This window comes from Dermochelys coriacea, chromosome 11 (assembly GCF_009764565.3).
Source record: "Dermochelys coriacea isolate rDerCor1 chromosome 11, rDerCor1.pri.v4, whole genome shotgun sequence".
Lineage (NCBI taxonomy): Eukaryota > Metazoa > Chordata > Testudines > Dermochelyidae > Dermochelys > Dermochelys coriacea.
In genome coordinates, this window is record NC_050078.2 from 11,575,282 (window position 1) to 11,602,885 (window position 27,604).

Consider the following 27,604-nt stretch of genomic DNA (forward strand, 5'->3'; position numbering starts at 1 on the left):
GGTCCACCAAGCCCAGGGTGCCCACAGACTACGTCTAAGACTTCCAAAGGGGTCTGCACCTCCCTTTCAAATTTTTTAGGGATCTGCAAATGAAAAAAGGGTTGAAAACCCTGGTGTAGGCAAATGTCTTTCAAAATGCTTTCTTTTTTGTCCCTATGGTTTCAGAGGGTGAAATTCACTAAAGACTGGAGAACTGTACCATTTAAGCCCTGTGATATCTTCTTTCTGGGCAAGCAGGGGTGGCCATACAGTGGAGTCTTTGCATGGAAGTAGCAGAAGGCAGTGGCCACTATTCCAGCCTGCAGGATTTTTTTGTGCTTTAAGTGAGGAGAGTTGAATTTGAGGCAGAGAAAATAGAAGCAGGTGTAAAGTGAGCGAGTCTGTACAAGGAACCATGCCTTGAGAGCATGAGGCATCAGCTGTACTGTTGGAGGTGGATGCATCAGCAGAAGCCTCATCTAAAACTCCAATCCTGCAAATGTTTATCTTGAAGTAAATGAGTAGTCTCTGATTCAATGAATAAAATTAAGCACATGCATAAGTCTGTTTAGGCCCTGATTCTTCAAATCACCAGTGCTTCTCAAATGTTAAAGTATTGCTTAAGATATGCATTTCTATAAAAACAGTTGGAATATTTCTCGAACACATTGAGTTTTATCTTGGGCATGTTCTGCCTGGTGCCTGGACTGTTATCATACATTAGAGAATTGTATACATTCTTTCATGAAAAGGCACCACAAGTGGTAAATAAGCTTGCAGGAGCATAACTTTTTTATATATCTAGACTAGGGTGACCAGATGTCCCGATATTAGAGGCTTTGTCTTATATGCGCAACCCCCTCCCTCGCCCAAAAAAAGTGTCCCGATTTTTCATACTTGCTATCTGGTCACCCTAATCTACACATACACTTGTCTGAACTTTGGGACAGATTCTCTCCTCCTGTTCAGCCATTTTGAGCTGTTGAAGTAGCACAAAGTGCTAAAAGTTGGCCCTAACTGGCCAATTGAGAAGTTCCTCCAGCCCATGCTCTGCAAATTCTCTAATTTATGGTCCCATAGTGATTATAGCCCAGTGGTGTAAATTAGTGCAGCTCCTAGTAGCTCTAATTTATGTCCATAGGCCTGAACAGGTAGCAGATGCACCATAAGAATCAGAGGCATAATCCCTGCCACTCTTTCTTTCCCCCATTCCTGTGCTAAGTAGATCTCCGTATAGGAGAGAATCCGGAGAGATCCTGTTTGTCTTCCTCAGCCGGGGTGAATAAACTGGAGTCTGCAATTGATTATACAAACAGCATGCTTTGTGGTATTATTTATTTAGAAATCGTGAGTAACTTCAGTTGTAGTGTTCTCATTTCTCCCAATTCTGATGGTTTAACAAAATGGGGAAACATTTGCATATTTTATTAAGTTACAAAAGACACTCCATTGTTACTAAACACATTTAAAACATGTGAGGAAAACTCTGTATGCTCTAAATCAGATTAAAAAAAACCTTTCTTTATAAGGAGTAGTGGCAATATTGTGTTTAGTATAACAAGAGTTCTTTACCCATTTAAAAAGAAAAGACATGCTGGTGCTGGCAAATTGAACCTAGCAACAAAGAGCTAAGCAGTTATTTAAAAAACCATTGTGTGATCCACATTAGTTGAGCTTGATTTTACTTTAAAGACATGTAGAAGAGCAAGTAATATAAAACACAAAACTAGGTAATATCAAACATCCTAAAGTTGATATCATATACATCTGCATAAAAGTACACTTGATACTTTAATTTGTGGAACTAAATTAAGGTTTTTTTTTAAAGGTACGCCTTGAAATTTAAAATTTTTGTACTCTACAAACAAAAAGTGGAATAAAGGAAAAAACATACATTTGGAATGATGTACAGATACTGGAAATGTATTCTCACTGGATTATGCATATCATCGGATGGCCTCTGATATTACCCTTGAACAAAAATAATTAACAAGTGCCAATAGTGTGAGAGGAAAGGAAAGTTACTCAGTCTGAGTGCATCAATCACTTTTGAGAAGAAAGACATTTTCTGGATGTTTTTGTTTTTTGCAAAAAAGTTTTGAAGACATAAGCCTTCCTGACAGGCTCAAGATGAAAACTAGACTGTCACGCACATTCTTTGGTAATTGCTTGGTATAAAGAAGATTGTAATCCAAACTACTTTTTTTTTTTGGCTACTCCAAAAATCTGTGGCAATTTCCAGCTAATCATCAGTTGAGATCTGTTTTGTAATGGCCAGATAAAGTACAAGTACATTTTTAACTAAACTAGGTTTCCACACACAGATAAAAGTTAATGGATGTACAATAATAACCTATAGTTCCCAGCAACACTTATATGAACCATGAATCTTTATTAAAATGATAAGCACAACTGCTAGGTTTCTGGTTCTTTATATTTTCAGTTTGTTTCTGAAGCAGACATCTGTACCTGTACCAGGGTAACAGACACCTCAAGAAAAAGTAGATAAGTTAGAATCACTTGGTTAAAGGTGAGGAAAGAAATATCAGCTCATACAAACTCATGGAGGTCTAGGATTAGTGGAATTAGTAATACACTAATAGCAAATTGGAAGAGATAAGTGTGTGTAAAGGTCAGACAGTGAAACTATTTTAAAGAGAAGGAAAGACTGAGATTGTTTCATTTTATTACAACGTGCAAATTGCAATGCTGGTTATAGTGTAATCTTCCCTCATAGTTAACTTATGTGAAGAATGACTTTACTATGGGAGGGTTCAATTGTATTAAGACCAAAAGAATCTTTGTGTGTGTTTGATAAAAGATTTCTGGGCATAGAGATAAATGTAGATCTCAGGGAGCCACCTCAGCTATAGTATTGGTTGATGAGAGTGACAGTGCAAATGAATGAGCTCAATAAATAGGATATTTATAAATTCAGATTATAATTGTAGGTTAGTATGATACTTTCACATTAAATAGGCTGGGCAACAACCGACTTACTTAAACTAAATCCAATCACCATAGCAACTTAAAGCGCCCGCTGTTTCCACTTAATGCCCATGAATAAAACAAACAGGTATCAACTGATAATGCTGAAAAAACAACACCTTCCCTCTAATGATGTATCATACTAGGTGTTTTTAATAACTTGGTTTTCTGAGTTTTAGAGATACAGTCTTTACAATGTGATTTTTCAAATATCTTTTCCTTTGAGTCTTGTTTCATTCTTCTTCTTCCTCTTCCTCCTCTTCTTCTTCTTTTCCCATTGTTTCCACAAGGAGTTCTGCGGTACAAGTTGCTTCTCCAAGGCTATTAACAGCTTTGCAGGTGTATTTGGCATCATCGTCCCCACAAACTTCAGAAATAGTCAAAGAACAGTTCCCATCCTCATCATAATCTATCTGGAAGTGACGAGACTCTTTAATAGATTGGTCATCTTTGTACCAGATTACCTCAGGGTCAGGGTAACCTGTGACAGTGGGAAAGAACAGCAGCTGCGATAAGCCAAGACACTAAATGCTATTAACCTGTAAATGTTTTAGGCCCCAATCCCACATAGATTTATGCATATGCATATATTTAAGCACAAGAGTAGTTCTGCTGAACTCTAATGAACATAAATTAAAAGTAACAACTATTTTTTAATATCTACATTGTCTGCTGCCACTTCCCTACAAAAAACAAAAATTTGAAATTAACAGTGGAAGCATTCACTAATCTGACTTGTCACTGTTTTCTAATGAAAGAAGAAAGCTTTTCACAGCAGCTCAGTCATCAACTAGTAGGGGTCCCTAATGAGAGACTTGAGGCTCCCTATTAGGACATGAAGCATTCACAGTGCTTGCAGTTTTAACAATCCCGAACACGGAGATTTAAATACCAGAGGTATGAGATTGTGTGCTGTGCCTCTAAGTTAGGGCAGCCTTCTCATGCTGCCTTATGGGCAGCAAAGCTGCTCAGAATCTCTGAAGTGCTAAGTGCTGTGGCCCCACATGTCCTCAGCATGTCCAACCTGTGCTTAGCATGCCCCTGTGCCAGGGCTTTTGAGGGGGTCTTTGAAAGGCAGTATTGCAATACTCATGGCCAGGGGAATTCTCCATACATCAGATCCAGAACTTCTGGAACCCTTTTACACTGCTCAGGCCCTTTTATCCAGCACAAAGGGATCACAGTGGGGTTGAAGATCTCACCCCAGTAATAGAACCTAGGCCAATCTGAGATTAATCAGATTGACTAAATGGGGGTCTGGAAAAAGAAATCATGTTGGTACAAATCTCTATAGGGGACAGAAGGAAAGAAATCGGAAGCATATATCTGCCCTCATGTGTCTTTTTTGACCCCACTTTCCACACTATTCTCACCCCTGTTCTGCAGGGCACTTCCCTCTCCAGCTTGAGGAGAGCTCTCTACTCCTTTCCTGGGGAGAGGGAACTCTTCATTTGCTTCTTCCCTATCTCTTCTCTTGTCTCTCTGAGAAAGAGACCAGCACTTTGGTGGGGAAGAAGAAGATAGAGAAGAACTCTCCTCTCCTGTTACACATCTAAGGCCCCCATCACCCCCACCTGATTATCCATCCCAATGTGAGTGTCTGAGTCTGTTGAAAGCAAACAGTTCCAGCACAACTGTACTGCATGAGCAGCTCCCTATTGTAAACTGGAGAGCACAGGCTCTCAGACTATTCTCTGGCCTGCTGCATCAGCAAAGTGCTGAGTAAAGACCCAATAATGGCTCCCTGTTTAAACAAATCAGTAAAGGGCAGGAGCCCTTTAAGTGGCAGGAACCCAGTACTGATCCACTGTGAGTTTGGAGCCCTACCACAGGACACTAATCTATTCCATCCATCCATTGCCCCCTTCATTGCAGTATCTGAGCACTTACCAACATTAATTAATTTACCCTTACAATCCCTCTGAGAGGTAGGGATCTTAACCATGGAGAAAGATTAAGTGACTTGCCCATGGGAGCTCTGTAGAAGCTGGTTTCTTTTTCATGGCAAGCATGGGAGATCATCAAGTGGCTCAAAATATATGCTATTATTGCAACATGTCCCATGCTGTAAGTGTGCACATAATGGCAAAGCTGAAGGGAACTAAAGCAAAAAAGCATGATGGAGCAATACAGAGAAATGACGGGGGAGGAGAGAAAGCAAAATGATGACACAGACATTAATTTAAAGTACCTTCAATTTTGCAGTCAAATCTAGCAGCACTTCCTTCCACAACTTCTATGTCCAGGATTGTATTAGTAAAATATGGCTTTACATGGGGTTTTTCCTCTGCCACTGCTTCAAGGAAAGCCCTGGCAGCATCATCTAGAGGAAGTAAAGGAGGCTTAGTTATTTTGAAATTCCCTAGGAATGAGGTTGGGGTTTTTTAAATAACCAAACAATTGCAGAAAGCAACTTTTTTTTCATTACGCTTAATGCTATAAAACTAATGGAATAGTGAGACTATGTCACTCTTTTGTGCTAGTCTTTAACAGCCAGACAAAGATTCAGACTATCAAAGAGAATGAGTTATGTACACATAGCAAAATGCAACATAATGTAATTTAGTTATTTTCCTTATATTTGTCTATGACCATTAGGCTAGGCATTTCCTGGCAATTAGGCTGACTTAGAAACCCAAAGTTCATATGTAAGCACCCAAAAAAATGGCCTGATTTTCTGAGGGGTTGCAAACCTGCCATCCCCATTAACTTACATGGCAGCTGCTGCATGCTGCATCCCTGAAAATCAGGTCATTTATTAAATACAGATTTGGGTGCCTATCTTTAGGCACATGTATTTGAAAATTTTGGCCCTTGTCTGAGAAGCCCTGGCAGCACTGTGCACGGAGATACATAAAATACTGCCCGCACTCCACTCCTAGACAGAGCTAGTGCTGTTATTTGTATGAGAACTAAATATACCCCTTGCAAAATATTATATAGTGCACACACACACACACACACACACACATTATGTATATAAAAAACACTCTCCAAAGCTGATTTAAGTAGAGCTGACAAATTTGCCTTTATTATTTGGCATTACAGCAAGCAATTTCTGCCTCCGAGAATGTGCTGTGAACCATTCTGAGCAATAGATTAATCCTGATGGGTGCACTTGCATACACACACACACACGCGCGCACGCGCGCTTAATGATGCAACCTTGCTAGTCTCCAATAGTCTTTAGGATTTTGTTTGGTTTTATATGACAGATGCAGTTTAAAAGGTTTTCTATCATTAAACTCTTTTTTCAGACTTGGTAGAGGACATTGTATAGATAAAATTGTTACTACCTTTTACAATTCAGTGCAGTTCCTTACCATCCAGGTCTACTTTATCTGTATTTATAGGACTGGTAGGTGAGCTTGTAGATGCCTTCCTTCCACTCAGACCAGAAATCATTGCCATGGAGGATAGTCTCCCTATGGCTCGGACAGCATGACCTGTTTTCTGAAACATAACACAGAGGCTTCTCATGAGTTTAACCTCATGGGTACACATCTTTTCTGTAGCAGGAGGATTGTGGACAAATGACTTAGGGCCTGATCCAAAGCCTGTGGGGGTCAATGAACAGACTCTTTATTAAGTCATTCTATTGTTCTAGATTAGAGAGATAGGCCTGAGCTGCCAAGTTCAGGTGCAGATATAAACTTTCACAAAGGATTCAGACACAAGGTTCATCGCTGTTCTTAACAGAGGATGAAATGAATCCCTTTGCAGTGGGTCAGCACAAAGCCTATGAACCAGAGAATGCCTCATATTAAAACCTACATAGGGCTTAGATAGCAGATAGGCCTTGTGCTGGCCCACTCTACGGGGCTGAACTTCACCCACAATGCGTAACCAGGTAGTGTGAAATGAATGAGTAAGTGCCATCTGCATGTTAGAAGAATTTAACTTGGCAAGCCTCTGAAATGACATGATATTAGCTAATGCAAATGCTAAAAAATGTTGATATGATAGACTCTATAGCATAGACACTAAGTGTAATCTCCTTTGTAAGGTTTGTATAGGCACCCGTCAAAATTTATAAATAGGGATGTATATGGTGTAGAAGGTATATGATGAACATATATTGCTCAGTATTTTGTAAACTGGTCAAAAGATTTGATCCATGCCACCGGATCTGCTACTCCATCCATGAGAACAGCCCAGATGGAGCTCCTACAGTGGCTCCAGCATTAAGGAAACAGAAGATGCGGGGACAAAATGTTTAAATAAAAATTAATTAAGCCATCTGATGGGGGATTCATGAATGTCTGAGAAGAACAGTAAAAGATCTCGGTGCCCAGAGAGGATGGGAGTCTCTGGATTAGGAAAACAAATCCCCCTAAAAGTGTCTTTCTGGTCAGCTCCATTAGGGGCCCGATTATCCCTGGCCCTATTGTGAGTGTGGAGAGCGGTGCAGGTTCCATGTATAAGAAGCTTCCTCCTCCAAGGACCCTCATACGCAGGGACAGGTAAAATCCCTACTTAGAATCAAAACCTTGTAGTAGCCTTGTGATAGCACTTGTGACATTTATGCACCCACACCTCTGCTACTGCCCAGGCATTACATTAGCAATAAAAAACACAGCTGCTCTATTGCAGCTGTGCATTGGCTGCAACTGGATTTTCATTAGCAGCAGAAGCCCTCTGTAATGATACATCTCAGAATTACAGAAGCTAGAAATGGAAGAGACCTATTAGGGCATCTAGCCCACTTCATTGCCCTCTTTATTACCTGCCATTTTCTTCTGGCCATATATTTCTTCATCCTATCTTTGGAAAGTTTTTTGGCTTCCATGTTTTTGGTGTCTTTTTGCAGCCAAGGATGCTGAAGACATTGAGTACAATCTAAGCGGCTCCTGTTTTTATGTAAAGAGACTAAGTCAGTGTTACCAATACACAGGATAGAACCTGTTTGCTTATATGTTATTGTTTCCCCTTTTCTTTTTTAAGCAGTAGATCTCTGCATACTTTATTAAACTAGCCTTAATGGTACAGCCCCTTACTAGCTGTGGTTACTTACTATCTGTTACGCTCACTGTCTATGCCCAGTTAAACGGATTTTGAAGGCTTTTTGTGGGGAAGGCTACACATTGTAAAAATATTAATAAAATATTGTCAAAAAAGAGCCATACATTATAGCCACAGCAAATTATCTTTGCTACAATGCCTACAAAACCCTGCTTGCTGATCATGGCTTAGCAGGTGATGAACAGTGACTGTTCCTCTTCCTTTTTTTTTACTCTCTTTACTCTTACTAACTTTCCTATTCCTGCCATGCCTCACCTTAATTATCCCACCCATTAAATAAAATTTAACAAACACATATGTCTAACAAAGCTGTGACAGTTCACCTCTGTATTCACTTGCTTATAAGTTATAAGTATATAACACTTTGTTTTGTATCATTTAGATTGTAAGCCCTCCAAGACAGGAACTGTCTCTTCCCTAGGTATGTTCAGTGTTCACAACAATGGGGCTTTAATCTTGACTGAAGTCTTTGGGCACTACTATAATATAAATGTTTGCTACTATTAATAAAAAGGGTGGTGGACCATGGCTTTTGTGAAACTGAACTTTATGAGAGTCATAAGAAATGTATTGTCATGTCAAAGCCATCCACTCAGGGGCATCAGATTTAAAAACAGGCTTGAGAAAATTAAAACAAAATCCTATTGCAATCCACTCAGATCAAGAAGCAGCATTTCATGCTGGGATCTTTAACTCCCATGTACTACATCACTATATTAATGAGGATGACCACTCAAACCACATAGTACAACTCCATGGGATGTATTTGGCATATGAATCCATCCCTGAGGGAAAGGAAGTGAAAAGAATGAGCAGACACTAAAGTGCTCCATTCCAGTATGTGCAGTGTCAAGTGAATGATGGCTGTGGTGACCAACAAAAAGACACAGAAGTGCCAGAGCATTCAGAGCTCCTTATTCATTGCTCCCCAAGGTGTCTGAGTATCTCTTTTTTTTTTTTTTTTAAACAGAGCATGGGAGCAAGAGGTGTACAAATTCAGTTAAATATGGAAGTGCAAAATATGTCAAATTCAACAGCTTTACTTCATATCCTTCTTTAGCAGATTGCTGATAAAGTCCTTGGCATCATCAGAGATTTCATCAAAAGCTTCATCATCAAAGTCCCAGGTTGCTGAGGTAACATTGGCTAAAGTTTCATTATCATTGTCTCCCATGAAAGGAGAAAGTCCACTGACCCTGGGGATAAAAAACAACAACAATCCACAAAACAGTGTCAGTCTTTAAGTGAGCACAGATAACAGTCCACATACTTGTGACAGCTCTTTGCTCTCTGAAAATCTGTATTAGTAGAAGTCACATGTCAACTTAAAATAATATACTTGAAAGTTGATATCCAGGCAAAATAAATGGGAAGAGGACTATAATTTAAATTCCCAAAGCTAAAAGATTGATTCTCCTCTTTCTTATACCTCCCCTATTTTTGGGAGGTGGGGAGAGACAACAGCAGTTAGGTAAAGATGAAGTGGAGAGTTAGAGATACTATAATAATTTGCTACATAGAAAGATCAGTTCTCCTCAGATAATGACCATGCAAAGATACTGTAATTCAGCAGATTTGCTTCTTGTGTATAGTCAAAGTCATATTTGCTAACTTTAGTGACAGAAATAAGATTTTAGTGCTTTTCATTCCTCATGCTCGGGAAAGGCCAACATAGCTAGAAGCAAGAGCTGGATCCTGTCCCTTCTCATGCATTAACAAAATTCTTTTCTAAACATTGATTACAGGCCAGTTATAACGGTGCAACCTCACTCTAGGCAATGGAGTTGCACAAATGTATCTGCAGACATAATTTGGTTTTCAGGTCTGTTACTGATGACGGTGCATGAGAAGGAAATAACATAGCTAGTTTCTGATATGTGAGGTTGAGTTTGCAGGGCTGGCAATTAGAAGAAATATCTTTGTACTGAGCAAATTTGATCTGTTGTAACTGAGGGAGAGACGCACACAAACATGGGACCTCCACCTCATCATGCCATTTTTACAGAATATCTTTTCAGAGTAGAGCAGCACATTAAGTGACACTATAACCTAATAGCTATGTAAGTGATGACAACTCAATATTCAGGTTTCAGAGTAGCAGCCGTGTTAGTCTGTATTCGCAAAAAGAAAAGGAGTACTTGTGGCACCTTAGAGACTAACAAATTTATTTGATCATAAGCTTTCATGAGCTACAGTTCACTTCATTGGATGCATTCAGTGGAAAATACAGTGGGGAGATTTATATACATAGAGAACATGAAACAATGGGTGTTATTATTGCATCTAGAAATCAGCTGTGGAAAGATCAAAGAAGGCCTATAATGATTCATTCCTATAATCATATAGCAACATCAAGAACAGAAATGGGCCCAAGCTGCAAAGTTCTGATACTGATCTGAACTCTTCCAAAGCTCAGGAACATTCATATCCATGGATTCAGTTGGGCCTTTTTTAGAAATAAGCCACAGAGGTCAGATATGGATCGGGCTCCAGTCTTTTCCAGAGTTTGGGGTTGTTCAAATCCTAGTTTTGGCTCATTACTAATAAGAGGAAGCACTGGGATTCAGACATTTTTCCAAAACCTCTGTTTTGCACATGGTAAACTAAAGGGGCAGCTCTGTTAATCCAGCCAGTATGGGGAAGCAAGGAACTGTTTAGAACAGGGGTGGGCAAACTTTTTGGCCTGAGGGCCGCATGGGGTTTCGGAAATTGTATGGAGGGCCGGTTAGGGGAGGGGGTTGTGGCCTGGCCCCCACCTCCCATCTCCCCCCCCCAGACTCCTGCCCCATCCAACCCTCCGTTCCCTGACGGACCTCGGAACCCCTGCCCCTGACTTCCCCCTGCTGCCCCATCCAACCCCCCTCTCCTTCCTGACAGCCCCCCCGGGACCACTGCCCCCATTCAACCCCTTGTTCACACCCCCGCCCTCTGACCAGCACCCCAAACTCCCCTGCCCTCTATCCAACCCTGCCTGCTCCATGCTCCCTTACCACACTGCCTGGAGCACCCGTGACTGGCGGCGCTGGAGCTGGGCCACGCTACCGCTGCTACCACACAGCACAGAGCACCAGGTCATGCCAGGCTCTGAAGCTGCGCTGCCCCAGGAGCTCACAGCCCTCCGCATTGTGCCCGACAGTGAGGTGAGGCTGCGGGGGAAGGGGGACAGCAGGGGAGGGGCTGGGGACTAGCCTCCCGGGGCAGGAGCAGGAGGGTCCCGTGGGCTGGATGTGGCCCGCGGGCCATAATTTGCCCACCTCTGGTCTAGAATGTTGGTTTTCAAATTGTGGGGCAGACGTGATTATCAAGGAGATGCAAGGACCTGGCTAGTTGTTAATTTTTTCTTGTTTCTTCATGGTATCCAGTGTATGCTGGTCCAATTCCCTGGGGAGCTCAACCCTGTCCCTTGTGCCCTAAGGCAGGGTGGGTGGGAGGAGGTTGGTCCCAGAATCCCTGCTCTCTCCCCCCACCCCCATCCCAGTTATCATTACCCAGCATGCTCAGCACTGAGCCACCATCCTATTGCTGGACAGCTGTCATGGGAACTGCACAGCCTTGCAAGAACCCCCTCCTCTTCTATCACTCTCACTCCCCCCGTGACTGCCCTGGGAATTAACATGGCATGGGCCTGGCCCCACAGCAAAGGCCTCACACAACTGTGTGCACGCACACGCCTGGAGGGGGTGGAACCAATGAACAGAAGTTGCCGTTCCACGTAGCTGGGATTCAAATGGGATGCGCGTGAGCCTCCTCCCACCCCGGCTGCTCATGTGGGAATTTTCTCTTTTCCTCTGGGGTCCAAACTGGGCACCATCTGAGTACCCCTTGTGCCAAAGGGGCACATATGGGCTAATGAATCTCCAAGGAAAGGTGCAGCAAAAAACGTTTGGGAACTTCTGGTCTAGAATAATCCCTAGAAAGACAGGGTACAGCAGTATAGGTCAGTGCATCGCCAGCTGCCTAACTGTGCCCAATGGAGTCTCTTCATTCTGGGAACCAAGTAAACATATACCATCATTACCACCATGACTTAGTGCTTACCCTGATGACTGACATTCACAAAAATGAAAGCAGACAAGGCTGTTATTATTGCTAAGAGGATATAAATACTTTTGTCATAATTCACTGAATGCCTTGGTGTCCCTTCAAGTGTCGGGAAGTGGGCATGAACCTTAGAGCTCCTATGCCGCTGTCAGAGTGTAGTAACTTTTGGTTACTACCAGCGAGGGCTAGATTCCAAACTAGCAAACGAGGGATGAAGTTTCTGTCCCACTAATGTGTCAAAGTTGCTCAGACTCCCATGACATTTGCTTTGTTACCCTTCACTAGGTATGATTTATCATGGTATGGAAATTTTTTTTTTAAAGCACACAATTCAACTAAAAACATTCTTAAGAATGTAGGCAGTGTTGGTATAGCTGTGTCAGTCCCCGGGTATTAGAGAGACCAGGTGAGTGAAGTAATATCTTTTATTGGACCAACTTCTGTTGGTGAGAGAGCTGAGCTTTCGAAAGCTTGTCTCTCTCACCAACAGAAGTTGGTCCAAATAAAGATATTACCTCACCCTCCTTGTCATACTTAAGAATGTTATTTCAAGATAGGTTGTCTTCCATTTAGTTTAAATAGTTGCTAACTAACTGCTGTTTAAAACAATTACCACTAGAGGGCAACTCTGTCCAGGCTATTATTTTTCAGTATGCTTGGACTCAATGTCATTAAGAAAAGGAGGACTTGTGGTCCCTTAGAGACTAACAAATTTATTTGAGCATAAGCTTTTGTGAGCTACAGCTCAGTTCATCAGATGCATGCAGTGGAAAATACAGTGGGGAGATTTATATACACAGAAAACATGAAACAATGGGTGTTACCATACACACTGTAACAAGAGCGATCACGTAAGGTAAACTATTACCAGCAGGGGAGCGGGGGGACGGGAGGGGAAACCTTTTGTAGTGATAATCAAGGTAGGCCATTTCCAGCAGTTAACAAGAACGTCTGAGGAACATGGGGGGAGGGGGAATAGTTTTACTTTGTGTAATGACCCATCCACTCCCAGTCTCTATTCAAGCCTAAATTAATTGTATCCAGTTTGCAAATTAATTCCCATTCAGCAGTCTCTCGTTGGAGTCTATTTTTGAAGTTTTTTTTGTTGAAGTATTGCCACTTTTAGGTCTGTAATCGAGTGGCCAAAGAAATTGAAGTGTTCTCCAACTGGTTTTTGAATGTTATAATTCTTGACGTCTGATTTGTGTCCATTTATTCTTTTACGTAGAGACTGTCCAGTTTGGCCAATGTACATGGCAGAGGGGCATTGCTGGCACATGATGGCATATATCACATTGGTAGATGTGCAGGCTGCACCATCTGGGTACCCCTTGTGTCAAAGGGGCACATATGGGATAATGATAATGGGATAATGTGCAGGCTGCACATCTACCAATGTGCCATCATATGCCAATATCTGATGTACCCCACCTAAAATTCTGACCTAGAGAGAATCATAGTACTATACAGACTCAACTCTGTAAGGTGCTCTCAGGCCCAGATCCCAGAAAGCACCTAAGTACATGCATAATTTTAAGCAATGGGACTATTTTTGTTCTTAAAATTAAACATGCGCTCAAGTGCTTTATTGACTCAGGGCCGCAATGCTCCACATCTATGGGTGAAACAGCCACCTTTGTTGGCTCTTTCTGACAATTTCAACCTCCTTTTTATGAGGTCAGACTCCAACAATATCACTGCTCTTGAACAAAACAAAATTAGGTGGAACTCACTGGGTTTTAAAAACAATCTGGATTAAAATATGTGAAGTCATCTCTAAATATATTGTTAACAGAAAGCACTTGAAGAATGAAAGATCAGGCCCAGTGGAACTGTGCTGAAAGACCCACTACCCTTCGAGAATTGCTTCGGTCCATACATTCTGAAGATACTAGACTTTCACAGAATTATTAACGGCCCCCACTAAAAAAGTTGTGCTACTCCCCTTTGTCACTAACAATTCCATCCAAAATTTGGTACAAAGCCTGGTCCCAAGGGTTGTGAGGTCAAAAGTAAACAGGAAAATATCCACTCTTTGTAGCTCCATTCCCTTACACAAAGGTACCACTAAATATTTTACTGCCCCTGGAAGTTGCCTGTAACAGAGTCAAGTATCTCATATAGACATTTGGAAAACTAGCTAGGTGCAGTATGTGAGGTGGAGGCATGAACCCCAGAGGGGAAGAAGTAAATCAAAATGCGCAGATGTATTTGCTCCTTATTTGAGAAATGTTTTATTCTCTTAATTTACACCATGTAAGGTACACTCAGATGCTACACTGAAGGGCATCTTTATAAGTATGAACAATATTATAAGTCACATGAATGAATGTGTAATAAGACCTATGAAAACTGCAAGATTAATGTGTGAAAAAGTGACAATGTAAAATGACATCTTACTTCACAATATCTATTCTGTCTTTTACACGTATCTGTTTACTAGCTAAGACAAGTTTTCACTCCTCGTAGCACTGCAGTCAGTATGGCCGCTGGTAGAGTGAAATGGATTCTATTCTGCCTTCATGCTTCATCAGCAAATATCATTAGATAAGTTACTGATGCAGAATCTCTGGCCCTGTTTAAGCAAAGTACTCAAGGATGTGCTTAAGTCCATTCCTGCTCAACAAAGCATTTCAGCATGTGCCTAAGTCTCATCAAAGTCACTGTTATTAAGAGGCCATGTAAGAGGCAGAAAGAACTCATCTTGTTTCAGGAGGAGTCTGTGATTCCAAATCTGGAGCCACACTATCATTATTACAGAGTCTCTTTTCTGACTATAACTGCACCATAAGTGAAACTAGATCCCAACCAGCACTTTATTCAGCAGATCAATACAATTGCTGCAGGTGTCATAATTTCACACAAATTAAATGTTCCTGAATGATTTAGTCTTGAAAAAAATACTTGTGTGGTCATTGCAGGGGGAATCCCACTCTCCATCAATACTTGATTGCAAATGTGACCTTTGTACAATCTCCACAAATAATAGCACACAGATTATTTCAGGGTGTGACAGACACAGGCATGCCCATTTCAGTGAGATTAGGACTTTTTGCTATCATGCAAAAGACTCGATTTTTCATGCCTGGTTTATCAGTTCCAATACTAGTAGGGGTTGGGAGAGCTGTAGAGGTAATGCCTTTTGGGGATATAGCAACTTCATTGTTCTGCAGCAACTTCTCAGGCCTAACTAAGGGTGATGGTGGGAGAAGCGGTATCATTGTCCTGCAGAGTGCTTGGAGGCTCAGGGTCATACCAATGGAAGTCGGGAGAGAAAAAAGTAAGTTTTTAGAAAAAATGGAGTGGGTGACATACAGGAATGTTTGGTAAGCTCTAAAATGCATTCATTTGAATTGATTTATTATGCATTTACTGTACTTAGTAAATTACATGTAGCAGCCCACTGTACATTAAGCAACCAAAACTCTCTCCTCTATTCTGTGCTTTCCAAACACTATTTCAAAATACTGTTGTTTAAAACTCAATCAAGTTTTCCTAGTGCTGGACCTTCCATGCTGTTGAGAATTTACAAGGTCATAATAACTGTTCCTTTACTCCCGAGTTAAAGTGAGAGTCAGTTGATTTGCCTTGGGAATACTTGTAAGGAAGGCCGTATCTTTGTATATATTCAGAAAACAAAACAAAGAAAAATGGGCAGCTAATGGATGAAGTACCCACGAGCTCTTATCTTTAACACAGAACTTCTTGACTTGGGGACTCAGTTGTTCCTTTCTTAATAGCCATTTAAAGTAATAAATGCCTAGCAATTGGTTTGATGGATTATGGAAACAATTTCCTTTTAGGAATGCTGAAGCTAAGTGATAAAACTGAGCTGCGTGTGCCCAGGAAAATTAATTTTGTGTTTAAGCTATGATCTTACTATTAGACAAATATCAGGCTGTTTACTGAAAACATTTTTCCAGCTACTTAACAAGGGATCTTTCTGGCATCCTAAGTACAATTTGTTTAAAAAGTCTTTCGCAATTTCCATTTTTAAATAAAGGACTGAGATATTTTACTCTCTTGACAATGCTCCGTGTTTATGTACCTGTTCTTGGAAGATCCTGAGTGCCTATATTTATAGACGTTCAGACCAGAAGGAACCATGAGATCATCTAGCCTGAGCTCCTGCACAACACATGCCATAGAATTTCATCCAGTAATTCCAGCAGTAAGACCGTGACTAATCAAAGAAAATTGAGCATGCTCAACACCTCACACAATCTCTCACTGAGCATTGCCTCCCACGCTCAGCATGTCCCATGATTGGATTTCAAGGATGCTGAGTTCCACTTTACAACCCTTTCAACATATTGACAATGACAAATGAGCAAAACTGACTAACTGTTAGAATGACTCAAACTCACTGGTTCTAGTAGCCCTACCAGGTAGTTAAAGTAAGTATACTTAGGTGAACATGATCATAACTAAGGCTGCGAGTTTGTCACGGAGGTCATGGAAGTCATGGATTCCATGACTTTCCATGACCTCTGTGATTTCTGCAGTGGCTGGTGCGCCTGGTGCAGGGGCAGCTCAGGCAGCCCCTGCGCCAGTCACACCGGCTACTGCTGGGGCAGTCTTGGGCCACCGCACCCTCCCCACCCCCGGCAACAGCAGCAGAGTTTGGGTGTGGGAGGGGACAGGGCGTTGGAGCACAGGATGGGGTGAGGCAGGCTCTGGGCGGCACTTACCTGGGGGGCTCCCCGGAAGTGGTGACATCCCCCTCGCTCAACTCCTAGGCAGAGGCATGGTCAGACAACTCTGTGCGCTGCCTCCGCCTGCAGGCAGCACTGCAGTTCCCAGCCAATAGGAGCTGCGAAGCCAGCGCTCTGGGTGGAGACAGCTTGCAGAGCTGCCTGGCCATGCCTCTGCCTAGGAGCTGAACAAGGGGGATGTCGCCACTTCCAGGGAACCCCCCAGGTAAGCGCTGCCCAAAGCCCACCTCACCCTGTCCTGTGCTTCAACCCCCTGCCCCCTGACACCAAACTCTACTGCTGCAAGGGCGGGGGAAGGCGTGGAGCCAGGTAGGGAGCCTGCCAGCCCCGCCAACTCCCCCCAGCACCTGCAGGAGACCCGGGCTATGCACTGCCGCCAATCTCCCCAGCACCCATGAAGGGGTCCCGGGCCACATGCCACCATCCTCCCCTAGCACCCATGGCACCCCCGGGCAGCCCCCACAAGTTTTAGTCAGGGATATATCATAAAAGTCATGGATAAGTCACGGGCCAGGAATTTTTCTTTACTGCCCGTGACCTATCCGTGACTTTTACTAAAAATACATGTGGCTAAAACATAGCCTTAATCATAACATCACAGGAGATCAGATGGTAATTTAGCTCTTGTAGCTACAATATGAAATCAGTTGATGCTTTCAGTCCATTTCCTAGTGAACATACCCTTACATTACAAAACCACCTCCATCACAGTTGGCACTAACTGTGTCCAGTGTTGGAAATCTCAAGAGAGACAATAAGAATGGAATAGACCATGGAGACCTGGGGTTGGTTTCTTCAGAACAGGTTAAAGGCACAAGTGTCAGGCAAGTGAGAAAACCCAACTAATTCTCCTTCATTTTGAAAAACAGAATCGCAACACTTGAGGATCCTTTACTGGTTCCATCTAAAGAACATGCAGTGCTTTCAGCTTCAGAATTAGCTATGCTTAAGTCTTTACTGTTGACCTGGGCCAGATTTAAACCAGTGACCTAAATGTATCCAGTTACCAGTCCCTGAATCATTCCATACCAGTTCAAAAAGAGAACAATGGAGCAAGATCTTTCTACCAACCCAAGTGCCCTACAAGAAGGCAATGGAAGCAATGATCAATCATGAATTGATAAAGGATGGAATCTGAGAGCCTAGTCTCATGAGATTATGAAGGTCAGGTGAGCACATGTACAGTATTCTGTCAACTGCAGGACGATCCTGAAAAAAGGCTTAATGGTGAAATTCCATATGAAGTACTGGAAATCCAAACCAATCTATACCACAGTGGAAAGTTATGATTTCAGAGAGATCAGGTACTTTTAAAGGATATAGCACAAATGGGACTAATAAAGCGAGTTGAATTACTGGAAGTAAGTGGAGAAGTGAATCAGCAACAGTAAAGCCATGCCTGATTTATCCAGATTTCTGGGCACCAGAAAGACAAGCGGTATTCCATCTTGTAATAATGTGTATACACAACTGACTTAACCTGAATTTTTGTATTGAAATAAAAATAGAATTTAAAGAGAGTTTTATGTTACTGAATGTTAACAATATAACTGTCCAAAAGGGTTCATCAGAAAAGAGCCAAGAATAATAAAAATAAACAAAAATTCTGTAGTGCCTGCAAAACTAAATGGCATATAGACAGCTGGAAAGAATTCATCAGGGTTATGCTCCAATTAGACAAAAGTTATTATAAATAAAGTAAAGAGAAACCCTGAAAATAGACATAAATGGAGACGATTCACACAACCCATAGTATTTGTTGCATGTTATTTCAAAGTCAATACATCAACTAAAGATGATGGGACAAGATAGTGAAGTAGAACAGGACAGTAAGTGAGATCAAACAAAAAGAAAAGGAGTACTTGTGGCACCTTAGAGACTAACAAATTTATTTGAGCATAAGCTTTCATGAGCTACAGTTCACTTCATCGGATGCATTTGGTGGAAAATACAGTGGGGAGATTGATATACACAGAGAACATGAAACAATGGGTGTTACCATACACACTGTAACAAGAGTGATCAGGTAACGTGAACTATTACCAGTAGGAGAGCGGGGTGGGGGGTGGGGGAGAACATTTTGTAGTGATAATCAAGGTGGGCCATTTCCAGCAGAGGGATATCACGGTGGTTTGAGCATTGGCCTGCTAAACCCAGGGTTGTGAGTTCAATCCCTGAAGGGGCCATTTAGGGATCTGGGGCAAAAATTGGGGATTGGTCCTGCTTTGAGCAGGGGGTTGGACTAGATGACCTCCTGAGGTCCCTTCCAACCCTGATATTCTGTGATTCCTGAGTAATAACGTGTGAGGAACAGTGGGAGGAGGGGGGGAATAAACACGGGAAAATCGTTTTACTTTGTGTAATGACCCATCCACTTCTAGTCTTTATTCAAGCCTAAGTTAATTGTATCCAGTTTGCAAATTAATTCCAATTCAGCAGTCTCTCATTGGAGTCTGTTTTTGAAGTTTTTTTGTTGAAGAATTGCCACTTTTAGGTCTGCAATCGAGTGACCAAAGAGATTGATGTGAAAAACCAGTCAGAGAACACTTCAATCTCTTTGGTCACTCAATTACAGCCTAAAAGTCGCATTTCTTCAACAAAAAAACTTTAAAAACAGACTCCAACAAGAGACTGCTGAATTGGAATTAATTTGCAAACTGGATACAATTAATTTAGGCTTGAATAAAGACTGGGAGCGGATGGGTCATTACACAAAGTAAAACTATTTCCCCATGTTTATTCCCCACCACACACTACTGTTCCTCACACATTCTTGTCAACTGCTGGAAATGGCCCACCTTGATTATCACTACAAAAGGTTCCCTCCCTCCCCTCGCTCTCCTGCTGGTAATAGCTCACCTTACCTGATCACTCTTGTTATAGTATGTATGGTAACACCCATTGTTTCATGTTTTCTGTGTATATAAAATCTCCCCACTGTATTTTCCACTGCATGCATCCAATGAAGTGAGCTGTAGCTCACAAAAGCTTATGCTCATATAAATTTGTTGGTCTCTAAGGTGCCACAAGTACTCCTTTTCTTTTTGCAGATACAGACTAACATGGCTGCTACTCTGAAACCTGAGATCAAACAGGAAGACAAACAATAAGATATAGATACAATGGAGGAAATGTAAAGAACAAAAAACAATTATGCAGTGAATGTAGTGAATGATTTATTTGGGATGATTAAGAAGGACTGAACATGAATAGCATGGAAAAATAAAAACTAACTGGAGGCCTGTGCTATATAAGTGCCAACCATAATCAGTGTTACATGGCAGCTGTTCTCACCAAGGAAGGAGAGAAATTGTGTTAGGGGGTATTAATACAGAATATGCAACAAGAATGGTAGGAAATTAAGGGAAAATATAGGTGATGAATGTCCAGAAAAACTTCCCAACAGCAAGATCTATCAGACAATAGAATAATTGTATTAATTTATTTCTATTGTAATACTACCTAAGAGCTTCAGTCATGGAAGAGGCCCTCCTTGTGCTAGGCGCTGTACAAATATAGAAGAAAGAGACAGTCTCTGCCCCCAAAGAGTTTACAATCTAAACGTAAGACAAGAAACAGATAGGCAGAAGAATACAAGGAAGCAATGAGATAGTATTGGTCAACATGAAAGGCAGTGGCTTCAGCACCCCAGCAGCCAAGTAAATGGTAGAAACCCCTTTGCTCAAGACATTTAAAAGTGAAGTCGATATCACACTGGAAATCAGACTGTGACAGAGCATCCTTGGTGTTGGTGCTGGATTGGAGGGAAGAAATAAGGAGTTCTCCCTCTTTGTGTGCAACATGAAAAAAAGCTGGGCTGGTCAGAGTCCTTGTGTTCTGGAGAGCACAAGAACTGCTTCATCCATATCGTCAAGGCCACAGATTGGCCCAAAAGGCATGGGGAGGAAGCAGAACTGTGGTATTATTGCCCACATCTCTGCACGTGCTCCTGGAATTAAGTATGCTGTGGGGAAGCTGGGTGCACCATTCCCAATAACAGTGCAGCTTCTGCACTTCAGCTGACACACTCAGAAACTACAAGAGGGATTGTGCCAAAGGCTTTTGAGGTAGTGAGGCTCTACATTGCAACCTTGAGGCTGTATATCACCAATTAATTCTACTGCAGAGAAAAGTCCTGCACTGGCAGAGAGAGAGATTAACTGATTATTATTACATACTCTTGGCTGAGTTCCAACTGCACCCAGCTCTATACAAGACATCAAGGAAGACACAGTCTCTTCCTTAAGGAGTTTATAATCCAAACAGATAACATTGGGCACAATAGCAAAACCACAGTGGGAAACTGTGCCCCTTGTCTTTCTTTTGGTTGGGGGTGTTTTGTAATGGGGTATGACAGTACATTGCTGACATGTTTAGCATTAATGGGCCTTGAAGACGAATTGGTCTTGAAGGAAGTGAAGAGAAGGTGGGAGTCTGGCACACTGGAATGGGCACAGGAATTCCAGATGAGGACCCAGTGGGTCCTTTCCCACTCTAACTTTTCTGATTTTATACTTCCAACATGGTGAAAATACATCTGTCACTGGCTGCTGCATCAAACTGCTTGTGACTCTAGTTATGTATTAGTGAGGCAAAGATCTTCACTGTGTCAGTGGAGCATCAAGACAATTTTTTCCCTAAAGTTTTAAGGAGTTTAGGGCAGACGCGTGTGATAAATCCTATGAAATATTTCAGGAAATTAATCAAGTTGCCAGATCATCTGAAGCAAACAGAGCTTTATTCTGTATGGAGAACAAAAACCCATGAAACAATAGATTAATCTACACAACTGAACTTCCAAAGAGAGGCAAAATTCTAAAAACATGTCTCTGGGATGTAGCAAACATGAGAATGGTTTGCATGGGAACCTATATGAAGAGTGTGGAGAAACCAAAACCAAAAAACCCCCCACCACACCCTAAAATGAAGAACAAACAGTTATGAAGGAACGTATGTCATATCTGACTAACATATGCAGTGTTATTGTAGCCATGTTGGTCCCAAGATATTAGGGAGACAAGAAGGGTGAAGTAATATCTTTTACTGGACCAACTTCTGCTGCTGAGAGAGACAAGCTTTCGAGCTTACACAGAGCTCTTCTTCAAGTCTGGGAAACTGACTTCTGGCACGTCTACACTAGCAAGCTTCCAGGGGCACAATTGTACCGATGCAACTGTGCCGCTGCAAGACCGCTTGTGTAGCCATTCTATGCCGATGGGAGAGAGCTCACCTGTCATCATAAAACCACCTCCACAAGCAGCAGTAGCTATGTCGGAGGGAGAAGCTCCTTTGCCAACATACCACTATGCACACAACCACTTATGCTGGTGAAACTTATGTCACTTGGGTGTGCTTTTTCAATACAAGGTGGAACAGATAGTTTAGCCTAAATAGTTAATACATATTTCCAGGGACCATTCAAGGTGAAGTGGCCTGAAAACATCCCTCCAGTCACAGAGAGGAAAGGAAGGGACAGGTGGGGTGGGTGTGGAGAAGCAGCTGAGGTGGGGTCGTTAGTGGGTACAGATTGTTGTAATAAATCATAAATCCAGTCTCTCTTTTCAGTCCATGATTTTTAGTGTCTAGCAAAGTTATGAATTTAAGCTCCCAGGCTTCTCTTTTGAAAGGGCTGTGCAGCTTTCCTTTGAGGATGAGGACTGATAGGTCAGATACAGAGTGATCACTTTGTGAAAAGTGTTCATCCACAGATGATGTCGTGTTTTTGTCTTTTATCATCTTCCTCTGTGAGTTCATTTGAGAGTGTAGTGATTATCTGGTTTCACCCACATAGTTGTTATTGGGGCATTTAGTGCACTGGATGAGGTACACCATATGTTGAGATAGGCATGTATAGGACCCATGGCTCTTGAAAGGTGGGTTGTGGGCAGGGTTGGATTATTACACAAGTGGAGACATGTCTGCAGGTTTTGTATCTGTTGTTCTGGCAGGCTCTGGTGCTGCTTTGAGTTGGTGTGTCTGGTCTGTGGGGAACTTGCTTCTGCTGATGAACTTGGAGAGGTTGGGGGTTGTTTGAAGGCCAGAAGAGAGAGTTCAGGAAAGATTTCTTTCAAGATGGACGTCCCCATCGAGTGTGAATTGTAGTTGTTTGATGATACCCTGTATGGGTTCCAGTGTGGTGTGGTAGGTGACAACTAGGGAGGTGAGGGTGGAGGGGGTTTTATTTCTGTATTGAAACAAGTTCTCTTGGGGTATCTGGGTGGCCCATTCCATGATGCGATCTGCTTCTCTGGAGTATCCTTGTTTGGTGAAGGCGATATTGAGTGTTTTCATGTGTATATCCTAGACTTTTCCTCGGAACATATTTTGTGGTATCTGAGCGTGTAGCGGTCTATAACAGATTTCTTGGTGTGTTTGGGGTGGTTACTGGATATATGAAGGTAGTGAGCAATGGATTTCAAATATATAGTTGCCTGTAGGGTTCCATTTTTGAATCTGATCATGATGTCCAAAAAGTTGATGCTGAAGTGGGCATGTTCCAGAGAGAGTTTAATAAGTTTATTACAACAATTTGTAACTCATTAACAACCCACCCCCCACCCACCAACTGCTGTGCGTATGCCCCCTGCCCATTTCCTTTCCTTCTTTTGACTGGAGAGGTGTTAATGGGCTACTTCACTATGAATAAAGAAAAGGAGTACTTGTGGCACCTTAGAGACTAACAAATTTATTCGTGAGCTACCGCTCACTTCATCAGATGCATTCGGTGGAAAATACAGTGGGGAGATTTATATACACACACACAGAGAGAACATGAAACAATGGGTTTTATCATACACACTGTAAGGAGAGTGATCACTTAAGATGAGCTATTACCAGCAGGGGTGGGGGGGAAAGGAGGAAAACCTTTTATGGTGATAATCAAGGTGGGCCGTTTCCAGCAGTTAACAAGAACGTCTGAGGAACATGGGGGGTGGGGTGGGGAGGAGAAATAACATGGGGAAATAGTTTTACTTTGTGTAATGACCCATCCACTCCCAGTCTCTATTCAAGCCTAAGTTAATTGAATCCAGTTTGCAAATTAATTCCCATTCAGCAGTCTCTCGTTGGAGTCTGGTTTTGAAGTTTTTTTGTTGAAGGATAGCCACTCAGGTCTGTAATCGAGTGATCAGAGAGACTGAAGTGTTCTCCGACTGGTTTTTGAATGTTATAATTCTTGACGTCTGATTTGTGTCCATTTTATTCTTTTACGTAGAGACTGTCCAGTTTGACCAATGTACATGGCAGAGGGGCATTGCTGGCACATGATGGCATATATCACATTGTTGGATGCGCAGGTGAACGAGACTCTGATAGTGTGGCTGATGTGATTAGGCCCTATGATGGTGTCCCCTGAATAGATATGTGGACACAGTTGGCAATAGGCTTTGTTGCAAGGATAGGTTCCTGGGTTAGTGGTTCTGTTGTGTGGTGTGTGGTTGCTGGTGAGTATTTGCTTCAGGTTGGGGGGCTGTCTGTAAGCAAGGACTGGCCTGTCTCCCAAGATCTGTGAGAGTGATGGGTCGTCCTTCAGGATAGGTTATAGATCCTTGATGATGCGTTGGAGAGGTTTTAGTTGGGGGCTGAAGGTGATGGCTAGTGGCGTTCTGTTGTTTTCTTTGTTGGGCCTGTCCTGTAGTAGGTGACTTCTGGGTACTCTTCTGGCTCTGTCAATCTGTTTCTTCACTTCAGCAGGTGGGTATTGTAGTTGTAAGAATGCATGATAGAGATCTTGTAGGTGTTTGTCTCTGTCTGAGGGGTTGGAGCAAATGCGGTTATATCGTAGAACTTGGCTGTAGACAATGGATCGAGTGGTATGATCTGGATGAAAGCTAGAGGCATGTAGGTAGGAATAGCGGTCAGTAGGTTTCCAATATAGGGTGGTGTTTATGTGACCATCGCTTATTAGCACCATTGGGTCCAGGAAGTGGATCTCTTGTGTGGACTGGTCCAGGCTGAGGTTGATGGTGAGATGGAAATTGTTGAAATCATGGTGGAATTCCTCAAGGGCTTCTTTTCCCTGGGTCCAAATGTGAAATAGTTATGGGTGAAGCTGACAAAGGAGGTGCTGTCGTTATCATGAATAGGTCGGAATATGAAGAAGAGGCTACTAGGCAGCTCTCCAACACGACTTTCTATAAGCCATTACCTTCTGATCCCACTGAGGGTTACCAAAAGAAACTACACCATTTGCTCAAGAAACTCCCTGAAAAAGCACAAGAACAAATCCGCACAGACACACCCCTGTAACCCCGACCTGGGGTATTCTATCTGCTACCCAAGATCCATAAACCTGGAAATCCTGGATGCCCCATCATCTCAGGCACTGGCACCCTGACAGCAGGATTGTCTGGCTATGTAGACTCCCTCCTCAGGCCCTACGCTACCAGCACTCCCAGCTATCTTCGAGACACCACTGACTTCCTGAGAAAACTACAATCCATCAGTGATCTTCCTAAAAACACCATCCTAGCCACTATGGATGTAAAAGCCCCCTACACCAACATTCCACACAAAGATGGACTACAAGCTGTCAGGAACAGTATCCCCAATAATGTCACAGCTAACCTGGTGGCTGAACTTTGTGACTTTGTCCTCACCCATAACTATTTCACATTTGGGGACAATGTATACCTTCAAATCAGCGGCACTGCGATGGGTACCCGCATGGCCCCACAGTATGCCAACAATTTTATGGCTGACTTAGAACAACGCTTCCTCAGCTCTCGTCCCCTAATCCCTACTCTACTTGCGCTACATTGATGACATCTTCATCATCTGGACCCATGGAAAAGAAGCCCTTGAGGAATTCCACCATGATTTCAACAATTTCCATCCCACCATCAACCTCAGCCTGGACCAGGCCACACAAGAGATCCACTTCCTGGACACTACGGTGCTAATAAGCGATGGTCACATAAACACCACCCTATAACGGAAACCTACTGACCGCTATTCCTACCTACATGCCTCTAGCTTTCATCCAGATCATACCACACGATCCATTGTCTACAGCCAAGCTCTACGATATAACCGCATTTGCTCCAACCCCTCAGACAGAGACAAACACCTACAAGATCTCTATCATGCATTCTTACAACTACAATACCCACCTGCTGAAGTGAAGAAACAGATTGACAGAGCCAGAAAAGTACCCAGAAGTCACCTACTACAGGACAGGTCCAACAAAGAAAATAACAGAACGCCACTAGCCATCACCTTCAGCCCCCAAGTAAAACCTCTCCTCTCCTCTTTGGGTCAATACACAAAGTAAAACTATTTCCCCATGTTATTTCTCTCGCCCCACCCCACCCCCCACTGTTCCTCAGACGTTCTTGTTATCTGCTGGAAACGGCCCACCTTGATTATCACCATAAAAGGTTTTCCTCCTTCCCCCCCTTCCTGCTGGTAATAGCTCATCTTAAGTGATCACTCTCCTTACAGTGTGTATGATAAAAACCCATTGTTTCACGTTCTCTGTGTGTGTGTATATAAATCTCCCCACTGTATTTTCCACCGAATGCATCCGATGAAGTGAGCTGTAGCTCACGAAAGCTTATGCTCAAATAAATTTGTTAGTCTCTAAGGTGCCACAAGTACTCCTTTTCTTTTTTGCTAATACAGACTAACACAGCTGCTACTCTGAAACTGTTCACTGTGAATGACACTTTGAAATGTGTTAACTACCTATGCTTCACCATGTGTTTAGCAGTGATACTCTGAGTTAGTTTCCCAGACCTGAAGAAGAGCTCTGTGTAAGCTGGAAAGCTTTTCTCTCTGGTCCAATAAAAGACATTGCCTCACACACCTTGCCCTCGAATATCTGATCAAGGCATTCTTCTTTTTTATTTTAAAGTCTAATAATATCATTTTCTTAAAAGGCAGATAAGATTTGAGAAAAAAAATTAAAGGACCCTGTGAGCATGTGCCTTTCACATAGTACTCTAAAGCAAAGTCTACACAATGTGCAGAATCATACACTTCCTGCACTTTGGCGTTAACAAAAAATTAACAATAAGATAAAGTTCTGCTCAAACCTTCTTCCGCAGACATGGCTGCCCCTCTGGTTCCTGGTTTAGGACTGCTCAGCCACCACCCTAGATCCATTCCCACTAGACAACCACTCCTACCTCCCTTGTAACTAGATGGGATAATGGGTCACCTGTCTCAGTGAGTGGGCAGATCAGGAAGAACCCACTAAACCCTCTCCCTGCTACTAAAGTGGAAAGTTTCAAGAATTCAGAGCAATCCTGTTACAGAATCATAAATAAATGGACTTAAATTAGAGTGCGATATTGTGATGAGAAAGAAGCTGTTCCCAACTGAATTATTATATTGATATGTTATATATCACATTTGAACATGTCAAATGATCTGGAGTCAGATCATTTTTATTGCTCTTCACATGCAAGAATGAAAACCCTGTTCACCTATGTATTCTTCTAGAAATATCCGCTGGAAGATCGTGAGTGTATATAATCCATCTACATCTAATCTACATAAAAAGACCATCTAAGCAGCAACTGTAACCAATCTCACATTTGCATTAGGTTAATACAAACTGTTTATAAAAATTAATTAGTTTATCCAGTGGTAGATGTAAAATAGTGCATTAAAAATCTTTTAAAAACTAGAACAGCATCACTGGGATTTGTTAGTTCATCGTAAAGATTTTCAAAGAATATAGTCAGGATTGGAGAAACTCAAAATGTAACTGGTTATTTTTATTTGTGTACATTTGCTAAATACATATAATTCAACCATATTCTTTTTCTACCATAAATGTTTCATTGCTCTGATTTCTAAAATAAGTAACGTCAATTGCGGCAACCCAGGGATTCACAAGCAACCCTTCAATAACA

General features: G+C 42.1%; 1 protein-coding gene across 7 annotated transcripts in view; it reads right to left on the bottom strand.

Annotated features, from left to right (window-relative positions):
* Nucleotides 1-2,052: 2,052 nt before the first annotated feature.
* MYLK (myosin light chain kinase) overlaps nucleotides 2,053-27,604 on the bottom strand; it is a 334,343-nt gene continuing 308,791 nt past the window's right edge. For 6 of the 7 annotated variants that reach the window (XM_038421966.2, XM_043504946.1, XM_038421969.2 and 3 more), the window contains 5 exons: nucleotides 9,033-9,185; nucleotides 7,694-7,817; nucleotides 6,291-6,420; nucleotides 5,159-5,290; nucleotides 2,053-3,448 (listed from right to left, as the gene is read on the bottom strand). In XM_038421966.2, coding sequence (XP_038277894.1) covers nucleotides 3,201-3,448; nucleotides 5,159-5,290; nucleotides 6,291-6,420; nucleotides 7,694-7,817; nucleotides 9,033-9,185 — 787 coding nt within the window. In that variant the 3' untranslated portion in view covers nucleotides 2,053-3,200. Of the gene's footprint in view, nucleotides 3,449-5,156; nucleotides 5,291-6,263; nucleotides 6,421-7,693; nucleotides 7,818-9,032; nucleotides 9,186-27,604 lie in introns of those variants that run through there. The other variant, XM_038421970.2, reaches the window with a different exon arrangement.